The sequence below is a fragment of the Terrapene carolina genome, unplaced genomic scaffold (assembly GCF_002925995.2).
Source record: "Terrapene carolina triunguis isolate 2854851 unplaced genomic scaffold, T_m_triunguis-2.0 Scaffold30, whole genome shotgun sequence".
Lineage (NCBI taxonomy): Eukaryota > Metazoa > Chordata > Testudines > Emydidae > Terrapene > Terrapene triunguis.
Genome location: NW_020664381.1, coordinates 2,352,712 through 2,371,652, shown reverse-complemented (window position 1 = coordinate 2,371,652; position 18,941 = coordinate 2,352,712). Strand labels below are relative to the sequence as shown.

At 42.7% G+C, this 18,941-nt stretch overlaps 1 protein-coding gene across 1 annotated transcript in view; it reads left to right on the top strand.

Moving 5' to 3' along the window:
* Window positions 1–3,817: 3,817 nt before the first annotated feature.
* LOC113406373 (beta-secretase 2-like) overlaps window positions 3,818–18,941 on the top strand; it is a 69,222-nt gene continuing 54,098 nt past the window's right edge. Inside the window, exon 1 of the mRNA XM_026650863.2 lies at window positions 3,818–4,471. Coding sequence (XP_026506648.1) covers window positions 4,187–4,471 — 285 coding nt within the window. The 5' untranslated portion in view covers window positions 3,818–4,186. The remainder of the gene's footprint in view (window positions 4,472–18,941) is intronic.

The window sequence follows — 18,941 nt, the reverse complement described above, 5'->3', positions numbered from 1 at the left end:
CGTGGCAGGGGCAGGGCCTCATAAAATGGGTGGGGCAGAGGGCGGGGCAAGAGTGTTCAGTTTTGTGCAAGTAGAAAGTTGGCAAACCTACTTCCTGCTTGTTTTCTCAATGGAATATTAACCCAATATAGTCATACAGTAAACATCCCAATAACAAGGTCAACATAAAATATTCGTAAAATTACAGATCAGCTTTACATCTGTCACACATGGCATTCTGTAAATACCAGTGGAAGGCTCTTTTGGATATAGATATGGATACAATAGGTCTGGTTCACTAATTGGTTACTCCAATTTTATGCTGGCATGATTCCACTGAATTGGATTAATACAGTGGTGAATCAAGTTCCAATTTGCATTTCTACATGTAAATGGATGTTTTCATAAATATAGATTTATACCTATGCATAGATGCCTATATCAAAATAGATATTCAATCAAATAACTTTCTTATATTTATAATGAGAAATATATTATAGAAACCAGGATTATTTAAAGATATTTTAGAAAACAGGGGAAACAGACACTTAAGATTACCTGCTTCCAGCATTTCTTATTTTTATATATATTGTGCACAAAGTTTGTATTAAATGTATATGTACCATATGCAAATGACCTGCCCTGGAAGAAATATTTTGGATATGGGTGTCTTCAGATTTTTTGAAGGACTTTGTCTTTCTTTCATAAACCCTGATCCTGCAGTGGCACTGTCATGCATGTGAGTATTTAACAGGACTATGCACATGCATATTATGGAATCAGGGCCATAGTTATAAACCACCAGGGTGACTAAAGGAGAAATGAGGAGTGGCAGAGACCATACAATTAACCATTGTGCAACCAAACACAAGTCCTGCTGTCATGATATTGTGGGAGGGAGTACAGTGAAGCTGTGCACACATAACTTATTATAAAATAAAACACAATCCTTCAATATGCAAAAGGTTTTTGAATCCCCCATTTGTAAGCAGGCATTCTAAAAGCCCAATCCTGGGTGCAACAGAACCAGATAGATTAAAACTTTTACCAAATGCTTAAATTTAAATGTTACAAAAAGACTAGTTTTCATTTGAACATTTAGAAGAGACTACAGCATATGTTATATACTTTTAAAAGCTTATACTTCACAGATGTTTCTTCTGACTGCTGTTGCTTTAGCCAGAGATACCATCTAGATATCTTGGCAACTGAGGGAAAAGACTTATTGTATTGCCCAAGAATTTAAACAAAATGTATATAGCTGCTGACTAATATAATATACACTTATTGCTGTGAGGGGATGTTAAATTGTTTTCTAATTTCCTTTTCCTTGGCAAGGTGAGGTCATTCCTCCCATTCTCAGCACTCCCACAAAGGGTCCTAATCCTTTGACTTCCCCTGGTTGAGAGTAGGCCTCATATTGACCACGACTAGACAGGTCATGGTCAGGTTACTGAATAACCTGTCACTATCAGTGCATTGCTAGACTAGAAAAGTCATTACTACAGCAATATAACCTTTCTTGGAAGCTCTGAACATGCCACTTCCACAGTTGTTTAGCTGCTATCAATCTAGACACAGGGAGTCTGACTCTTTGACCCAAGTGGTGTTGTCTAGTTCTATTATCTATGATTCCAGGTTATGAGAGGCCAGATACAGCAGGACTTGAAAAATTTCACTCACCTACTTGTCAGTGGTGAGTAGCAAGTTTCCCATGGCCAGGGGTCCTAAGTAATTGCTCAAAAATGTAAGTATCCATTTAAAAGCATAGTGTCTAATCCTTGAGTGTAAAAATAACCTTCCAACTGTGAACTTAAGCAGTAGTGTCTACCTGAGCCTGCAAACAGGCATTTCCATTGTTTTTGCTTGCTGCATATAGAATTTCCCAGGCAGCAGCAGAATGAAATTAAGAAATCTCTGGTCAGTGTCCCTCTGCTGTTGAGAACTCTAGAGACATTAGTGAAAAAGACAAGAATCATGTCAACTTTGCTAGGCTGCTTCTTGGGAAAGCTCTGAGTAGCAGCAGAGAGGCATGTGGAGCAAGTGGGAATAGTGGAGAAGAGCTCCAAAATGTGTCACGGTGGGAGGGACAGAGTTACTGATGCTCCCCTGAAAGAGTCAGGAGCCTGTGAGAAGCATTCAGAGAGGGTTGTGGAGCCTCAAATTTATCAGAAGGTGATACAAAAGCTGGAGGTCCATATCTGGGTGCCTATCTCCCACTGAGGATCTGGGCTGGAGCTTCTAAGCAATGTTCTGGGATAGCACCCTCACCTGCATTTCTCCCTAGCATGTTGCTCCTGGACCTCACTGGTGTCTCAGTTGTCCCGTCTGTAAAATGGGGGTAATACTTTTTGCTTTACAGGGTTGTTGTGGGGATTGATTAATATCTGTAAAACACTTTGAGATCTTCTGAAATGCAGTATAATAATAAAGGAAGTCAATGCCCCCCCCCCCTTTCTCTCTCAGTGCAAAGCTCTCCTTCCTAAGCCATTTAACTGAGGGCTGTCTTACACATAAAGACAGAACAGGTGGTTGCCCAGGACAACAAATTGTTTAGCGATTTTTTAGAGGTTTACGATTTGGGTTTGGATATTTTCCTGTTTACTTAGTACAGGGGGAAAAGAGCTAGAAATGATGCAGATTGGACTTGCATCCTATTATTTTTCAAGGGTTTCAGACCTTCATCTCAATTTAATTATCTGGCACTCACTTTATCATTACCGGAGAGGTTAGAAAAAACTAATGCTGCAGCAGGTTAGAGGAAAACCTCGTTCGATTTCACATCTTTCAATTGTTAATAATTATTTGGGTTATGATTATGTTAAAAACCTCATCATGTTTACAACAAAAGGATTTATTCCGTGTAACTACACTTCATACTCAAGTCAGTAAACAATATACCATATTAATATAGAAAATGAATGTAAATGCATAGCGACTGAGATCAGGGTGATTACTAACATATGCAAACTCATTTATCTTTATTGTTACCTTGAACTTCTTCCCGGTTTTGTTTGTTCACCTCGTTATTGTCAAATCCTAGGCTGTGAGCTCTCCGGGACAGATATAGTCTTTATTTTACTTGTCTACACAGACAGTATCTGTGACACAATGGGGTCCTAATCCCTGATTGTGTTCCTCGGGCGCTAACCCCAAAGAAATAGTAAATGGTTATCATCTCGTTTCTGATCTTGGGCTAGCAGATGCTCAGCCAGTGTATTGTGCACAGCTACATCAATGCAGCTACACCGATTTAGACGGGCTGAGGAGCTGGCTTCTTGATCACAAAGTATTCCTCTAATTACTTCCTAACTATATACATCTATCTCTCGGTCTCTTGGAGGTGGTGGGAGAGAGGAGCAATGCATTAATGGCAGTTCAGAGGAAGGCTGGAGGGTGCGATTATAAAAGCGATTGAACTTGCGTAAACGTAACGAATAAAGAGAGAGAATTGAAGCTCCCACAGCGTGGAAAAATGTGTAAAGGGGAGGTGAAAAACAAGCTCTGGAAGGGAAGGTGATGATAGGTGTCTCTGTGTGCGAGGTTATTCCTTACGCTGGTGGTGACAGCCGTATCCTCTGTAATGAAAAGCACTGGCGAAATGCCATGCTCGCACACAACCTCATTTGCAGAAGCGGCTGGCGCTGGGTGATGTTATCTGAACTGTGATTTCCATACTTGGTTCCAGCGCCTCCCTCCAGGCGACTCGCCCGCTCGAACCTCGCAGGGGGACTTTGGAACCGGCTCTTTCTCTTTCTCAGTGTAAACGCGGCCAAGCCGCAGAGAGGACGGGGCAGTAGCTGGCAGGACAAACCTTTCCCTGGGCTGAGCCCCGCCCTGCCCTGTCGGGGGTGGGTGGTGTTTGCTCCCCTCCCCCTCGTCCCTTTAAGGGCCTGGGTAAACTTTTTCCTGCTGGCTCCGGGCGGCCCCGTCACATCCGTTGGCCGGAGCCGGGTGGGGAAGTTTCTTGGCGCTTGTTCCCAGCATAAACTCTCGGGTCCCGCTGCTGCGCGCGGAGCGTCCCCCGGGCTCTGGCGGGAGCAGCCGTGGGGCGCGTGAAAGGAGGAGCCGGGCTTGGGGGTGCGAGATGAAGCCGGGGCGTGGGGAAGCCGGAGCCGCCCTTCTCCTCCTTCCCGGCTGCGCCAGCCCCGCGGCCAGGCGGCTGCTCCCTCCTGCCTGAGCCCCCGAGTGTCCCGCTGCCGCCGCGATGGGGACGCTGCCCGCGGCTCCCTGCCTCCTGCTGCTCCTGGCTGGCGCTGCCGGGCTGTGCCGGGCTCGCTTCTCCTTCCCCCTGCGGGTGTCTCCGCCGGCCGCCCCGGGGAACGGCTCCGCGAGCAGCCTCCAGCAGGCTCCCCCCGGCGAGGTGGACGGCTTGGCCTTAGCCTCGGAGCCCGGGGCCGCCGTCAGCTTCTTGGCCATGGTGGAGAACCTGCAGGGGGACTCCGGCCGGGGCTACTACCTGGAGATGCTGATCGGGACCCCGCCGCAGAAGGTGAGACTCCCCCGCGGGTGGGACTCCCGGGGGCCAGGGCAAGGGACTTGCCTTCCAACTGGGCTAGAAGCCAGCCTGCTACCCCCGAACCTACCGGCTGCCCTGCGTGCACGGCGCTGCTGCTGCCCTGCCAGCCGCCCTGGGCACCACGGACACGTCAACGAGGAAAGGTTCTTGGGTGGGTGGGGGAGCGTTCCTGCATATTGGGGGGGGGGGGCGGCCGGGGTGGTCGGGGATCGTTAGACGCCTTTAAACTTTCTTCCCATGGTGGCCAACTACTCACGGTGAGGAGTTCCCCTGATTTTTCCTCCTCTCCAGTGCAACGTTCTCCTCCAGCTCCTCTGGGAGTGGTGACAGGGCTAAGCTGAGCTGCCACTGGTGCAGGGGACAGTGCGCCTTCCATTAATAGGGGCCTTTTTCCTTAATAAAGTCACTGGTGCCACCATTCACAGGTGAGATCCCTTGCCGAAGGGGTTGTGCATGAGCTCCGTTTAAAAGCACTATTAAAAAGGACACACGCGCACACACACTGTTGACAGGACCCAAGAAACCCTTCTCATGTAGTTTGGAAGACTAGAGAGGTACCTTTGATTGTTTATGGAGAGGAGGAAAAGTCACTCCTGGCTTCGTCGGCTTTTTCTTTTTTTTATAACATTGGAAGACCTTAAATATCATAAGCATGTTGGTAAGTTAGACGTGACTGTTACACATGTGAGCGATGACGGCAAGTGTTAAAGGACTGGATTGACTCTCCGTCTCGTCCCCCGTCGCCCTCCCCCGATGCCTTTTAATTGCCAGACAGTATTGTTAGGTGATGAAAAACAAAGAGAAACTAAAAGATATTGTATTGCACCCGTGCTAAGTACAGTTATACCGCTTGCAACTTTTCTGAAAGGCAGCAGTTCCATTCATTGGCACTTTGCATGAAAAACGAATGTCCCCAGGCACAGTAATTTTAAGGAAATCCTGCAGTCCCGGTCTCTTTGTTTCAAACTGTTTGATGTCAATTTGATTTGAAACAAGTTTCTCTGTCAGTCAAAAATATTGTATTTACCATACCTCATCTTATTTTTGAAGTCAGCCTTGAGGTGTGATGGAGTAGGCTGACTGCCAGACGCTCCTGATCCCCCCCCCCCCAGAGATTACTTAACCACTCTTACTAAATTAAGTGCGACAGTAATGCAAAGTTTTAAAACATCTTAATTTTTATTTAAAATGTAGCCTCTATATTTCTAATAGTTAAAGAATGCACTTCCTGTGGTTAGAATTTGTAAAGGGAGGGGGCAAGGAGGAGGAATAATTCTTTCTTTCAAAAGTTTTGAAAACTTGGTTGTTCTTTCATCTGTGTCATGTGAAGCCTTGGTGGACTGTTGGTGGGGATGACTTGTCAGCTGAGAAGGATTAATTTTCTAAAAGTCCTTGGGGCTTTGTGTCATATTTTTTCCCCTCAAGTTTAGTACTCCCACTCTTTTAATGAGATTTAAGTGAATGAAGGGACCCTATGTAGGTGAAAATGCTTGATTTTTTTTTTTTAATTTTTTTATTATTCTGACTTCTTACCATAATGAAAAGTTAGTCATATAGATACTTTGAAAACACTGAAACATGATCCCATTGATGTTTATAAGTAAAGTCATGCATGTGCTTAATAGTTGGCAGGATCAAGACTTGTACAGTTAAAACTTTTAAGTGAGGTGCTTTACAAACTTCCTTCTCTGCTTGACTCTGAAATCACAAACATATATCTGATGCAAGTGTACTTCAGAGTGAATAGTATATACTGCTAAGCAACTAAAGGGTAGTAGCTCTCTTCCTCTTTCAGCCTCTATGAAAGATGATGACTTATAGCACAGTATCCTAGAATACCAGAACTCCAATTTAGCTGCCAATCCACCCTCATTCTATTATTACCAATAGATTCAAGTGCACTTACATTCTCTGAGAATTATTTGAAAGCTAAAATGTCATGGTGTTTTGAGGAATGTTACTATATATGTTTTTTATTTCATGGAGTTGTCCTATTTCTGATGAATGGTGTACTTTATGGCTGCCTGCTATTTCAATCTTCAGATTTGGAATATGAGTTGGGGAGAAGGCATTGACTGCACTAGTCTAACTTTTTATTTCTTTAAATAATCTGGAAACAGATTAAATGCCTTTACTCAATATTGTATTATTTTTCCAGCCTCGAAATGGAAGCTATAAGCACTTTCGATAAGTGGAATGAAGTCTAGTTATATTTGTGTTTTCCATGTATTTTTACTAAAGCGTTGTCTACTTTGCTTCTTCCTACAGTTTTTGACAAACAAGAGACAGAAGTCTAACTTTTTTTTTAAATATACCACATTTTCCCCAGATTCCTCTAGTGCAGTGTTTCCCAAACTTGGGATGCCACTTGTTTAGGGAAAGCCCCTGGTGGGCCGGGCCGGTTTGTTTACCTGCTGTGTCCGCAGGTCCGGCCGATCGTGGCTCCCAGTGGCTGCGGTTCGCTGCTCCAGGCCAATGGAAGCTGCTGGAAGCGGCGCGGGCCGAGGGACGTGCTGGTCGCCACTTCCAGCAGCTCCCATTGGCCTGGAGCGGCGAATCGCGGCCAGTGGGAGCCGCGATCGGCCAGACCTACGGACGCATCAGGTAAACAAACAGCCCGGCCCGCCGGGGCTTTCCCTAAACAAGCAGCGTCCCAAGTTTGGGAAACACTGCTCTAGTGCGTCTATCTTGAGCGTTCCTAACATTTGCAGAGTAACACTTTCCTCCGATTACACTCATCTTGCTATCCTCTCATCCCATTGTGTTCCCGAATTGTGCCTATATTGAGACTACACAAATATTCCCCTTGTAACTTTAATGCAAAAGGGTGGGTGGAGGAACTATATAGCTCTGAGTAGTCTGCATGATGCAGTTGAGTTTTGATCAGTTGCCATTGAAACCATGGTGGAACTTGAATTTTATTCTAGTGACCAAGCATCTGTTTCACGCAATCAGTTCAGTTTAATTATTAATGCTAAGCATGAAAGCAGCTTTTGTAATGGCAGTTTGTTCTGCTCAGAGGGGCAGCAAAAATCTGACCTATAAACTGGCATTTAGAAAGTTTTATTAAGGATAAAGTGGTTATTGGGACTAACTGTCTTTATTGCAAACTATGAATTCCAATTCCCATAAAATTAACTGGAGACAATCCCTCTATCACTGTCCAACTACAAAAAAACCCCAGAGGAATATGTATTAAATACCTTAACTATGTGTTGGGCACTTACAATATGTGGCTTGATGTTTCAAAGGTTATAAATTCTGGCAGTTCTGGATTCAGTTCAGGGTGTGGTGATGGGAGAGTAATTGCTGCCAGTGAGGAGTGACAAGAGGGGCTGAAGGCTCTTGTGATAGGATAGGACAGAAAAAGGGAGGCCAATTGGGTAAAAGCCAATTGAACTAGGGCAGGATAGCAGATTATTACAGGCTAAATCAGTGAGCAGTGGTGGTAGGGAAGGGAAATAAGGGATAGAACTAGGCTTTGAATGAGTGGGTGAGAACTGGAAGGAAAACCTAGGATGGAATCAGCAGAATAAGGAATGTTTTTTTAAAAACCATACACACATAGGAACATGGACTTTGGGGACAGGTGATGCTATGTGGACCTGCTATAGACTACCTTTGACATAAAACCTTAAATAGTCATGTGCCTGACAAGATGTGTGCCAAGATAGATTAAAAAGTGCTATGTGTTGATGCAACATATAGTAAGTATTTTTCTGGAAAGCATCTTCTACTCTGTGGGCTTGTCTAGACATGTTGGCCAATACATTTTAATTAACATGATTTTAAACAAGACTTTGGACATACTATGGATAAAGCAAGTCTGTGACACCCTGCACCCCATGTTCACCACTTTTATATGGTTATGATATATTTTGTACAAAGTATGCCTTGTGAGGTATTGTTTGAAAACACATCATCTGCTGAACATCATTGTCCTGTTATGATGTGTGTAATAACACTGCATGTGAAATGATGAGATTTTACTGCATAATATTACTAAAATGTGTTATGGTTCTGGGAAATGCCCAGAATTACTCTTCAAAAACAACACAAAAGACTGAGCACAGGTGCTGAGAAACTATTAACTGTTTAATTGGGCATTCACCAGCAGGAGGGAAGGTATAAATAGAGTATTTACAATTTTCCTGAAGGACCGTTTGCAGAGCACATACGCATTGGAAGTGCCTACCCCCATGACCCAGCAAGGATTTTTCCAGTACAAAGAGTTGGGGCATAAGAAAGGGGGGGCGGTAGGGGAAGGGCCCTGTCCACCTCTCCTCTCCACCACTTTTCTCTCTGCTTATGACCTCAACGCATATCTAAGGACACTGAATCACAGGGAGAGAGGTCCCAGGCTGAAAGGAAATCCAGCCTGTGAACTGACAACTGTGAATTGCCTGCAGCATCTGGTGGGTGAGAGATCTGTTTGCTTCAAATCTTACTTAGCTTGATAAAGTTTAGAACTGCAATCTAATTCCTATCTTTTTTCTTTTGTAACCAATCTGACTTTTATGCCTTATCACTTATAGTCACTTAAAATCTGTTTCTGTAGTTAATAAACTTGTTCTATTGTTTTATCTAAACCAGTGTGTTTTGGTTGAAGTGTTTGGGGAATCTCTACTCAGGTTAACAAAGGCTGGTGCATAATCATTTCCTTTGATGGAATGATGGACTATTAATGAGCTTGCACTGGCCAGGACTCTACTGAAGAGTGCAAGACGCGCATTTCTGAGGGGCCAGACTGGGGGCTGGAGTGGGTGTCACCCTGTATATAATTCGTGGGTGGCTGGGCATAGCATTCATGTATCCACCAGAGAGTGATTTTTACATGATGGTGGCTGAGTGAGCAGAGCCTGTAGGGGTTGCTGTTCACCACCAAAGCAGTGTAAAAGGCATCTCAGGCTGTAGGATTAAGGGGACACAACAGTCCTGTGGTCCAGATTGCATCCTGGGGAATGTCAGTCACTCACCTTTAAAAATGTGTTAGCTGGTCATGGTCAAGCCTAGGTACTCCTCTAGCAGGAAGCTGAGGAGCACATCTATATTTCAACATCTGCTAATATGAGTTGAATTCCTTTCTATCTTTTCTCTGTTGCCATGAAGTGTGACTATATTCATAGTTAGAGTGCATTTGAGGGGGAAATGGCTCACAGCCTTTTTTCTGCATGGATTTTGGTTTGGGTTCAGGTCTTGTAAGTGCACAAGTTAGTATTCAGTTGTTCCATCCTGTAATTTGTAAGCATCATATTCATCTTAAGAAGAAAAGTGGTTTTTCTGTCAAAGACACAGCATTTCTATGACTTTGTCTAACCTCTTACTGATTTTTCCAACTTAGCTTTTATTATGTAAACAAGTGTGTGTTTCAGATGGTTTTGTTTACTTTAAAAATATACCCTACTAAAATCAAAAAAGGAATTTTTTTTATAATCTGTTCTGTGTGCAAATTTGAGTAATGCTATCTGAAGAATTGAAAGGGGGAAAAAAAACTGCTATAAAGCAAAGTAGTATGCAGTGGTGGTGTAGCCATGTCGGTCCTAGGATATTAGAGAGACAAAGTAGGTGAAGTAATATCTTCAGGTCACTGAGGAAGAGCTCTGTGTAATCTCATCTGTCTCATCAACAAAAGTTGGTCCAATAAAATATATTACCTCACCCACCTTGTCTCTCTAATAAAGCAGAGTAGTTTAGTTACCCCAGGGAGAAAAGTGGATTTGACTTAGTCATTGTCTTTACTCTTCACACTGGGAAGAAGCTTTAAAATAATAGTATAGACAAAGCGCTCTCTCTCTTTCTCTTTCTCTGTGTCTCGGTTCTACAATGACACCTAGCACCATGGTCTCTGAGAGCCTCTCAAGAGAACTAAAAACATAATAGTCCACTAGTCTAACTTCCTTTTCCCAAGTCAGTTTGGATTGTCATTATTGTTTCCTTCTCTCAGTTCCCCCAGTATTGTTTCCCTCTTTCTTTCTTTTCCCTTGACCTGCTTCTTCTCCTCCTTACTACTTTTTTTTTTTTTATCTGATTGGCATCTTATTTTCTGGAAAAATAGACCATGTATTAAGGAACAAACTCTTCTTCCTGCTCTGTAGCATTCCTCCTGAGATGCAGATTTTTGGTTTCCTGTTTAACAAGATGATCTAGGAAGGTTACATGTTCATACTGTACACAAATGTGCCACTTACATTATGAAGAAATAGTGCATGGGAAAGAGGGGATTTCCACAAAAGGTAACTTAAAAAGGTTGGATGAGAAATTTCCTATTAACTGGAAAAAAATTATAGTGCATCAAATACAATTAATGTGTCATAATTAAAAGGCTCTGTTTTAAAGGGGTACTGTCAAGATAATGATTACACTTGAGAATTATTTCTCCTTACCTATGTTTTCTAATAAATTATGAAGAGTAAATTAGACTTTTAAAAATTACTTTTCTTCGAAGTCTGTACTTAATTCAATTTGTGAATGCTGCAATTAAACTGCCAGTAAAATAGAACATAACCAGCTGTCTCTCTGTCTTTCATGCGTTAGCACAAACTGCTGTTATGTATGGCTTGTATGTGTTCAAAAAAGTTTAAACAAATCAGTGTCAACTGCATTGTTTTATATGTGATTTAAACTAAAAAGATATTCATATTACAATCATATTTAGTAATCTTCTTCCCCACTTTTTAATAATACACAAATGAACCCATATTTGGGGATAAACTACTTGACAACATCACTTTTGTTCATTATATCCATTATCAAATACAGTAGTTTAAAAAAAAAAATTAAAAAGTGAATTTTGAAGTAGAGGGACTTAATATAAGTCCCTTCTCATTAAAGGCCAGGTTCTGCCATTTGAAAGGGGGAAGGGGGGAAGTAATCCAATCCTTTTGACAGATATCTTCCAGATAATGCCTTTTGATATTTGTTCATGGATCTAACTGTGTGAGTAGTCTGCAAATCAACACTTCAGAACCTCAGGAAGTGTTTAAGCATATAATCTATTAGTCATGTGTGGAAGCAGGATTTTTGCAGTTTCTTCCCCATGTCAAATCTTCCTTCCTTGTTCTTGCCTCAACAGTAACTTTCATAGCTGGGAACGCTGTTAATCTCTCTAATTTGCAGGGAGGAGTGGGGGAAATACTATATAAAGGACATTTTTCTTGTTTTTTTACTGAAAGGCCAGAATGCCAAAACAAAATCTGAAAGATTGTTCAACAGTAAAATAATTAAATGGTATTAGCAAAAAACCTGCACATCATAAATACAGTATAGGGCCAACAGGAGGTAATTTGAAGGATGCCTCTGGCAGCATAAGTTTGGGCACAGAACAATGATGTTTACTTAGGGCTCTAAAGTGATTGCAGACATCAGATTTTTTAATTTCAAAAGTGAGACTTTTGACCTCATAGACTAGCTCCTCTTCAGTATTTTCAATATCAAATAAATATGATGCTTCTGAAATTGAATTATAGAACCACGGCCAGTGGGAGCTGCGATCGGCCGAACCTGCGGACGCGGCAGGTAAACAAACCAGCCCGGCCCATCAGGGCAGGGCTGGCTCTGGCTTTTTCGCCGCCCCAGGCGAAAAAGCCTCCGGCCGCCCCCCCCCGCAGGGGGGGGGCCGCCGGAGCCCCGGGGGGAGGGCAGCGAGCCCCGGCGGGGGCTCCGCTCTCTCCCCGGCGGCCGGGGGCAGGGCGGCCGGAGCCCTGGGGGAAGGGCGGCGAGCCCCGGCCGGGGCTCGGCGCTCCCCCCTGGCGGCCAGAGCGCCGGGGGCAGGGCAGCGAGCCCCGGCTGGGGCTCGGCTCTCCCCCCCCGGCGGCCAGAGCGCAGGGCGGCGAGCCCCAGCAGGGGCGCGCCGCTCTCCCCCCCGGCAGCAGGGGGGAGGGCGCGGGGGGGGGAGGGCGGCCGGAGGGCGCGGGGGGAGGGCGGCGAGCCCGGCTGTGGCCCCACTCTCCCCGGCGGCCGGAGCGCCGCGCCGCCCCCCTCCAGGTGCCGCCCCAAGCACCAGCTTGGGTGCCTGGTGCCTGGAGCCGGCCCTGCATCAGGGGCTTTCCCTGAATAAGCGGCAGCCCAAGTTTGAGAACCACTGATCTAGGCTGTACCACCATACTGCTGACTTGTGGTATGGCATGGCCCACATTTGACAGCAAAGTGGAAAAAGTCTGTGTCTGACAAGTGTGATGGTGAAATGAGAGGCATGTTCCAAAAGGCTTTGCCCGCATATCGCTTTTTTGAGTGAATAAGCAGTTGCCATTTCGGTGTGTTTTTTCTCAGATTTACAGAATTGGTTCTCTGTACATTACCATGAGGAGAAGTAAGGAGCTAAACAAAAAGATGTTAGATACTTTAAAAAAAAATGCTTGGGGATGAGCTGAAATTCTGCAGTTCTAATCTGAGAAAGGAGTACAGGGCTAGGGTTTTCCTTCTATGCCACCAACCTGAAAAGTGAACAGGATAATTTTAATATGACTGAATTTTCTCACTCGTGTAGCAAGATCATATCTGATCGTCAGAAATGTTACTCTGTCTCAAAATAATCCTCATTCACTTATGGATATGAAATCCTTCAAGGAAGGACAAAAATTCACATGCTCCTGAGTGCTAGATTTTTGCATTTGGATATCTGATATAACTGACAGCTGGATGAAAAACTGCAGATAACCAGAAAACTCCTTAGTGACTATTTAACTGTGGATGCTCACCTTTGCCAGATAAGGGTGATGTTTGTTGAGTCAGTTGACTCTTCTGGCTTGCCTTTGCCTGACAGTTTACTAAAGATTAGTGTAATCTTTCCCCCACTTTCCTTAATGCTACATCATTTTCCAACTTGCCCAGATCTTCTAAGTTTCTCTGTAGAACTGCTCTTTCTGAAAGTTGGAGGATTTACCTGCAAATGCTCATTTAGGGGTGGAAACTACTGTTGGTGTCAAACATGTGATCAGGGTTTTGTTTTGTTTTTATCCATGCGGAAGGTCTCAAACATTTGGCTTATGTGGCTTTTAGTATGTAATTAGTCACTAAATGGACTCAAAGGTTCTTCTACAAGGTGAGTGAACTTCTGAGGACCCCGACTGTTGTAATTTGCCCAGTTTAAGCTCACCCTTTTTTTTTTATTCCCATGTCTCCCTATACTAAAAAGCTTGCTTGGTACCCTGAGGGGGGCACCAGTTTCTGTGGGGTCTTCAATGGAAACTAGAAGTGGCCTGATCATTGTCTCCTTCCACATTCTCCCCTCCTATAGCAGTAGAAGGGGTGACGGGGGAATCCTTTTCCTGCTGCAAGAGAAGATGGTATTCTGTGTCCCCTAGAAATTGAGGGGTTTTCCCCCTATCTCCCCATTCTTTCTGTTATGCTTATTTTCCCTTTCTTGCTGCCAATATGGATGCTTCTTAGAGCCCCAGTCCACATCTGGCATTCCTACCCACCTGACTCAAAGAAACTGCCAATACGTTAATCATGTTTTCAAAACTGTGGTGCCTAGATATTTGGATATCTTTCCTTGACTTAGTAATTTGAATATGTGCTAAAGGTTATATATGCCAAAAGGTTATATATGCTATAAGGTTAGTATTGGCAGGACAGAGGTGAGAGTAATACGATTTTATGTAACAATTCTTTTTATGTATATTCTAGTTGTCATAGACTTCATATCCTTCTTTGGGAACCCTATTAAGCATACGTGTCTGTTTAGTGACTCACTGCATAGCTCTTTGTGTTCTAGCACTCTTAAGAAGCAGCACACCTTTGTGTACTATTTGGAAGGAAGTTGCAGAAAGCAGAATTTGCCATATTGATAAGCAAACTGATGGAGATTGGAACTTTAAGAGCTGCTGTCATCAAACAATAGTTTGCCAGTCCTTGCCGGAGCTGAGGATAGTTAGTTTCACACACAGGCTGAAGGGGAGTTATAGTCGCAAGGAAGGAGGGCAACTATAAACATGTCCTGTGAATTATGTTTGCAGTGACTTTCATATCAAACTTCTTCATCTTAAGAATCAAAAGATGACTTTCTAATTTCTAACCCTGCAAATTCAACCTGACATCTGAAAACAAGGCTGGGTTCTGGCTAGGTCATGCATCCTCCTTTGTAATAATAATAATAATAATAATAATAATAATAAGTAATTTCTGTTGAGGCATGAGCCCCAAGAGAATCCAGCCATTTTGCATAGTTGTTGGTTCTACATTAAAGTAAATCTTCAGTAAATAAGTCAGGTAATAAGAAAAATAATTATATATTTTTTACCAAAGCTGCACTTCAACTGTCCTGTGTAAGTAAAACTGTTAGACGTAACACAAGTACATTTAAAAATATTCACACTGCGTGCTAATCCACTGTAGGTGCCGGGAAATGTCTAGATGGTTCTGAAAAGGTTAACATATCAAATTGTGTTAGTTGGTAATATCCCAATTATGGAAGGTGGGGAGAGACTCAAATGTTAGGCATAGTCCTAAAATCTACTATGCCTATATTATTTACTAGAAAAAGACCCTGGAGTTGCACCACCTTACCTTCTGAGATCGGGGGCACCAGATATATTCATGTAGTTATTTAACAAATTAAAATATCTGAAATACAATTAAAACAACTCTTAAAGAAGGCAAAGCATAATACTGTACGTCAAATCTCACAAAACAAGTTGTGACAGTTTATCAGAGACTCTTACTTGAGATGCGTAATGCTCTATTTTTTATGTAGTCCGCTCTCTGAGCTCTTAAGTTAATTTACTATCTGCCCTTTGGAGCACTGAAATCCAAAGCTGCAGGATGCGCCTAGTATGAAGTCTGGTATTCAAAAATCTGAAGCATTCAACTGAGAATCTATAGTTTTAGTTTTGGCAGCCCATTGATCTATGAACTTGGCAGCATCCATGGAAGTAGGAGCTTTAAGGCTGTGCAACAAAACCAAGCTCTTGGCCTGGCTTGGAGTTGAAGTCCGTAGACTTGTATACATTCATACAGCTGTCTCTTGCCTCCTTTATAGATAGCATAGATCAGTGCCTTGAATGTGTTTGAGGACTTGGTTTCTAATGGCATCTCTTTCATTGACTTATATGATTTTTTGGGGGTAATAACTTCATGTCTCTGTGCTTGTTTTCGGCATCTGTATAACAGAGATAATATTTGCCTTGCTGAAGTGCTCTTAGAAGCGTGGATAGAAAGCACTAGATAAGTGCTTACTATCATATCCCAAATAGTACTTTTAAGTACAACTAGCACAACGGTCTAATGAGTAGACCCACTTTTTCTTTAAATCATCTTTTGAGGCTGTCAAGGCTGCTTCCCCACTTTGAACTTTAGGGTACAAATGTGGGGGCCTGCATGAAAACTTCTAAGCTTAACTACCAGCTTAGATCTGGTCCGCTGCCACCATCCCAAAGCTGATTCCCTTCCCTGGGTAGCCTTGAGAGACCTTCACCAATTCCCTGGTGAATACAGATCCAACCCCCTTGGATCTTAAAACAAGGAGAAATTAACCATCCCCCCTTCTTCCTCCCACCAACTCCTGGTGAATACAGTTCCAACCCCCTGGGATCTAAAAACAAGGAAAAATCAATCAGGTTCTTAAAAAGAAGGCTTTTAATTAAAGAAAAAGGTAAAAATCATCTCTGTAAAATCAGTATGGAAAATAACTTTACAGGGTAATCAAACTTAAAGAGCTCAGAGGACCTCCCTCTAGCCTCAGGTTCAAAGTACAGCAAACAGAGATAAACACTCTAGTAAAAGGTACATTTACAAATTGAGAAAACAAAGGAAAACTAACACGCCTTGCCTGGCTGTTTACTTACAAGTTTGAAATATGAGAGACTTGTTTAGAAAGATGTGGAGAACCTGGATTGATGTCTGGTCCCTCTCAGTCCCAAGAGCGAACTACCCCCAAAACAAAGAGCACAAACAAAAGCCTTCCCCCCCCCCCCCGAAGATTTGAAAGTATCTTGTCCCCTTATTGGTCCTTTGGGTCAGGTGTCAGCCAGGTTACCTGAGCTTCTTAACCCTTTACAGGGAAAAGGATTTTGGAGTCTCTGGCCAGGAGGGATTTTATAGTACTGTACACAGGAGAGCTGTTACCCTTCCCTTTATAGTTATGACAGAGGCGAACACAACATTCTGAGTAGAACAATATGACCTCATGTGTTCTTCCCTCACCTATCATTCCTGGAGCTCTTAAGCTTTGAAAAAACATGTACTAACAAAAGCAGGGGTGGCTCCAGGCACCAGTGCAGCAAGCGCGTGCCTGGGGTGGGAAGCCGCGGGGGGCAGTCTGCCAGTCGCTGTGAGGGGCGGCAGTCAGGTGGCCTGAAGGTACGCCGAAGCTGCGGGACCGGCAGATCAGCCGCAGAAATGCCGCCGAATCCGCGTGACCGCGGACCACCCGCAGGCATGCTGCCGACGGTCGCCTGACTGCTGTGCTTGGGGCGGCAAAAAATATAGAGCCACCCCTGAACAAAAGTATCTGTCTCCAAAGCTAATACCTTGAAGAAGAAAAAACAGCATGATTGAAATATATCTACCCCGATGAATTTAGTTTTAAATACCTATTTTTTCTTTGCATTTTGAGATCGCAGCCTTTTAATATTCTTGCAGTATAAATGACTCTCTTGTCCCAACTCCTTTCCCCTCCTTCTCTTTTTCAAAACATAACTTTTTACATTTGAAATTTTCCCCTGCAAGTCCTTCTCTCAAACTATCACAATATTTTGACCTCAGATTCACATCTCTTGTGCAGTTTGAAGCCAGCGTGTTTTATTTATATTTGAGACTGTTAAATAATAAGGTACTGGCCTAGGGCAGTGCAGTTCACACTGGGGGACCAGAGTGAGGAGTTTGGAGAGTGGGAGATCCTTGTGTTGCTCTTTAATAGGTTCTACTTGGGAATTCTGGAGTGAGGTTGATTTGCTCCTGGGATGACTACGAGTTCTATGTCTGCTACAGAGAAGGTTGCTGTACCACAGCAGCTTTGGTAGAAGGGAGACCAAATGGCATACAAAATATTTCCATGGGGTGGGAGGACCCCCTCTTTCATCCCTAAAAAAACCACCAGTAAAGATCTGACTTACCTGAGTTTTCCTAGTTTTGTGGGTTAGAGTTTTAATCACTGCACTTGATTCGCTCCATTTATTTCCAGGTAGTGCAGCAAACATTAAAAATGGCTGTGCTTGGAAACCTGTATAACTAGGCTTGGAAGGATTTGTTTTTTTATCAGTTATTGTCTGTAAACGTCTATATCACCGTACACACGCAAACTCATGACAAATATGTCAATAGCAATTGAAATTTATAGATACGCAAAGTAAGAAAAATGCTGCTTGAGAACTTGTCAAAATGCAGTGATTTAGATTTTTGAATTTGGCTTATTATAACTAGACTAACGAATGAATAGGAAAACAGGTATGATTTGTTGACGTAAGGATATTTACTTTGTCTAGGGTTACCATATGTGGAGTGTCCCAAAAGAGGACACTCCACGGGGCCCCCAGCGGCCCGGCGCACCCCCCGTCCCCGCCGCCCAGCACCCCCGGCGGCCCGGCCCCCAGCCGCCCAGGATTTTCCCGGACATGTTCGGCTTTTTGGGATTTCCCCCCGGACGGGGATTTGAATCCCAAAAAGCCGGACATGTCCGGGAAAATCTGGACGTATGGTAACCCTAACTTTGTCACCATCGCATGTCAAAATATACAATCTGTGTTTTACCAGTTTATAAACATTCAACTTTTTGAATCTCAACACCTGCTCTCATTAAATATCTGACCCCTCCATAGCTTCCCACAGCTGTGAACATGTAAATAAACAAAATTTTAATAATGCTTACAAATAAACATAAATATTATCTGCTGAAATGATTTAAAAAAAACCAACAAATTCTGCCAAACCTATTTATAACATGAGGACGGTTTGAAGATAAATTCACACTCTCTCAATATAGAAAACTACTTGGATCTTACTGACTTCAGGATTACACAGGTTTTTTGTTTTTGTTTGTTTTTCCCATTTCGACATTACCTTTTGTTACATGGTATGACTTTTGAAGCTAGGTAGAGAATAGGTATGAACTGAACTTAAGCTTTTTTCATATAGCAGATCCTAAGTTATTGTAATGAACAATCGAGCTAAAGAAAGGTGGCTGTAACTTGACAAATTAAGTTAGAAGCTAATTTTGGAGAGCAAAACCATGAGAAGATTGAAATTATAAACCATATACAATTTCTAATCAGAATAGTTCACTTGGTATAATGCAGCTTTTATATTTAAGCTTGCTGGTCTTGATTTTTTTATTTTAATTTTTTTCTTAATAAGATATGGACTGTCAGACTTCCTTCTCTCTCTCTCTTTTTTTTTTTTTTTTTTTTTTTTTTTTTTTTTTTTTTTTTTTTTTTTTTTTTTTTTTTTTTTTTTTTTTTTTTTTTTTTTTTTTTTTTTTTTTTTTTTTTTTTTTTTTTTTTTTTTTTTT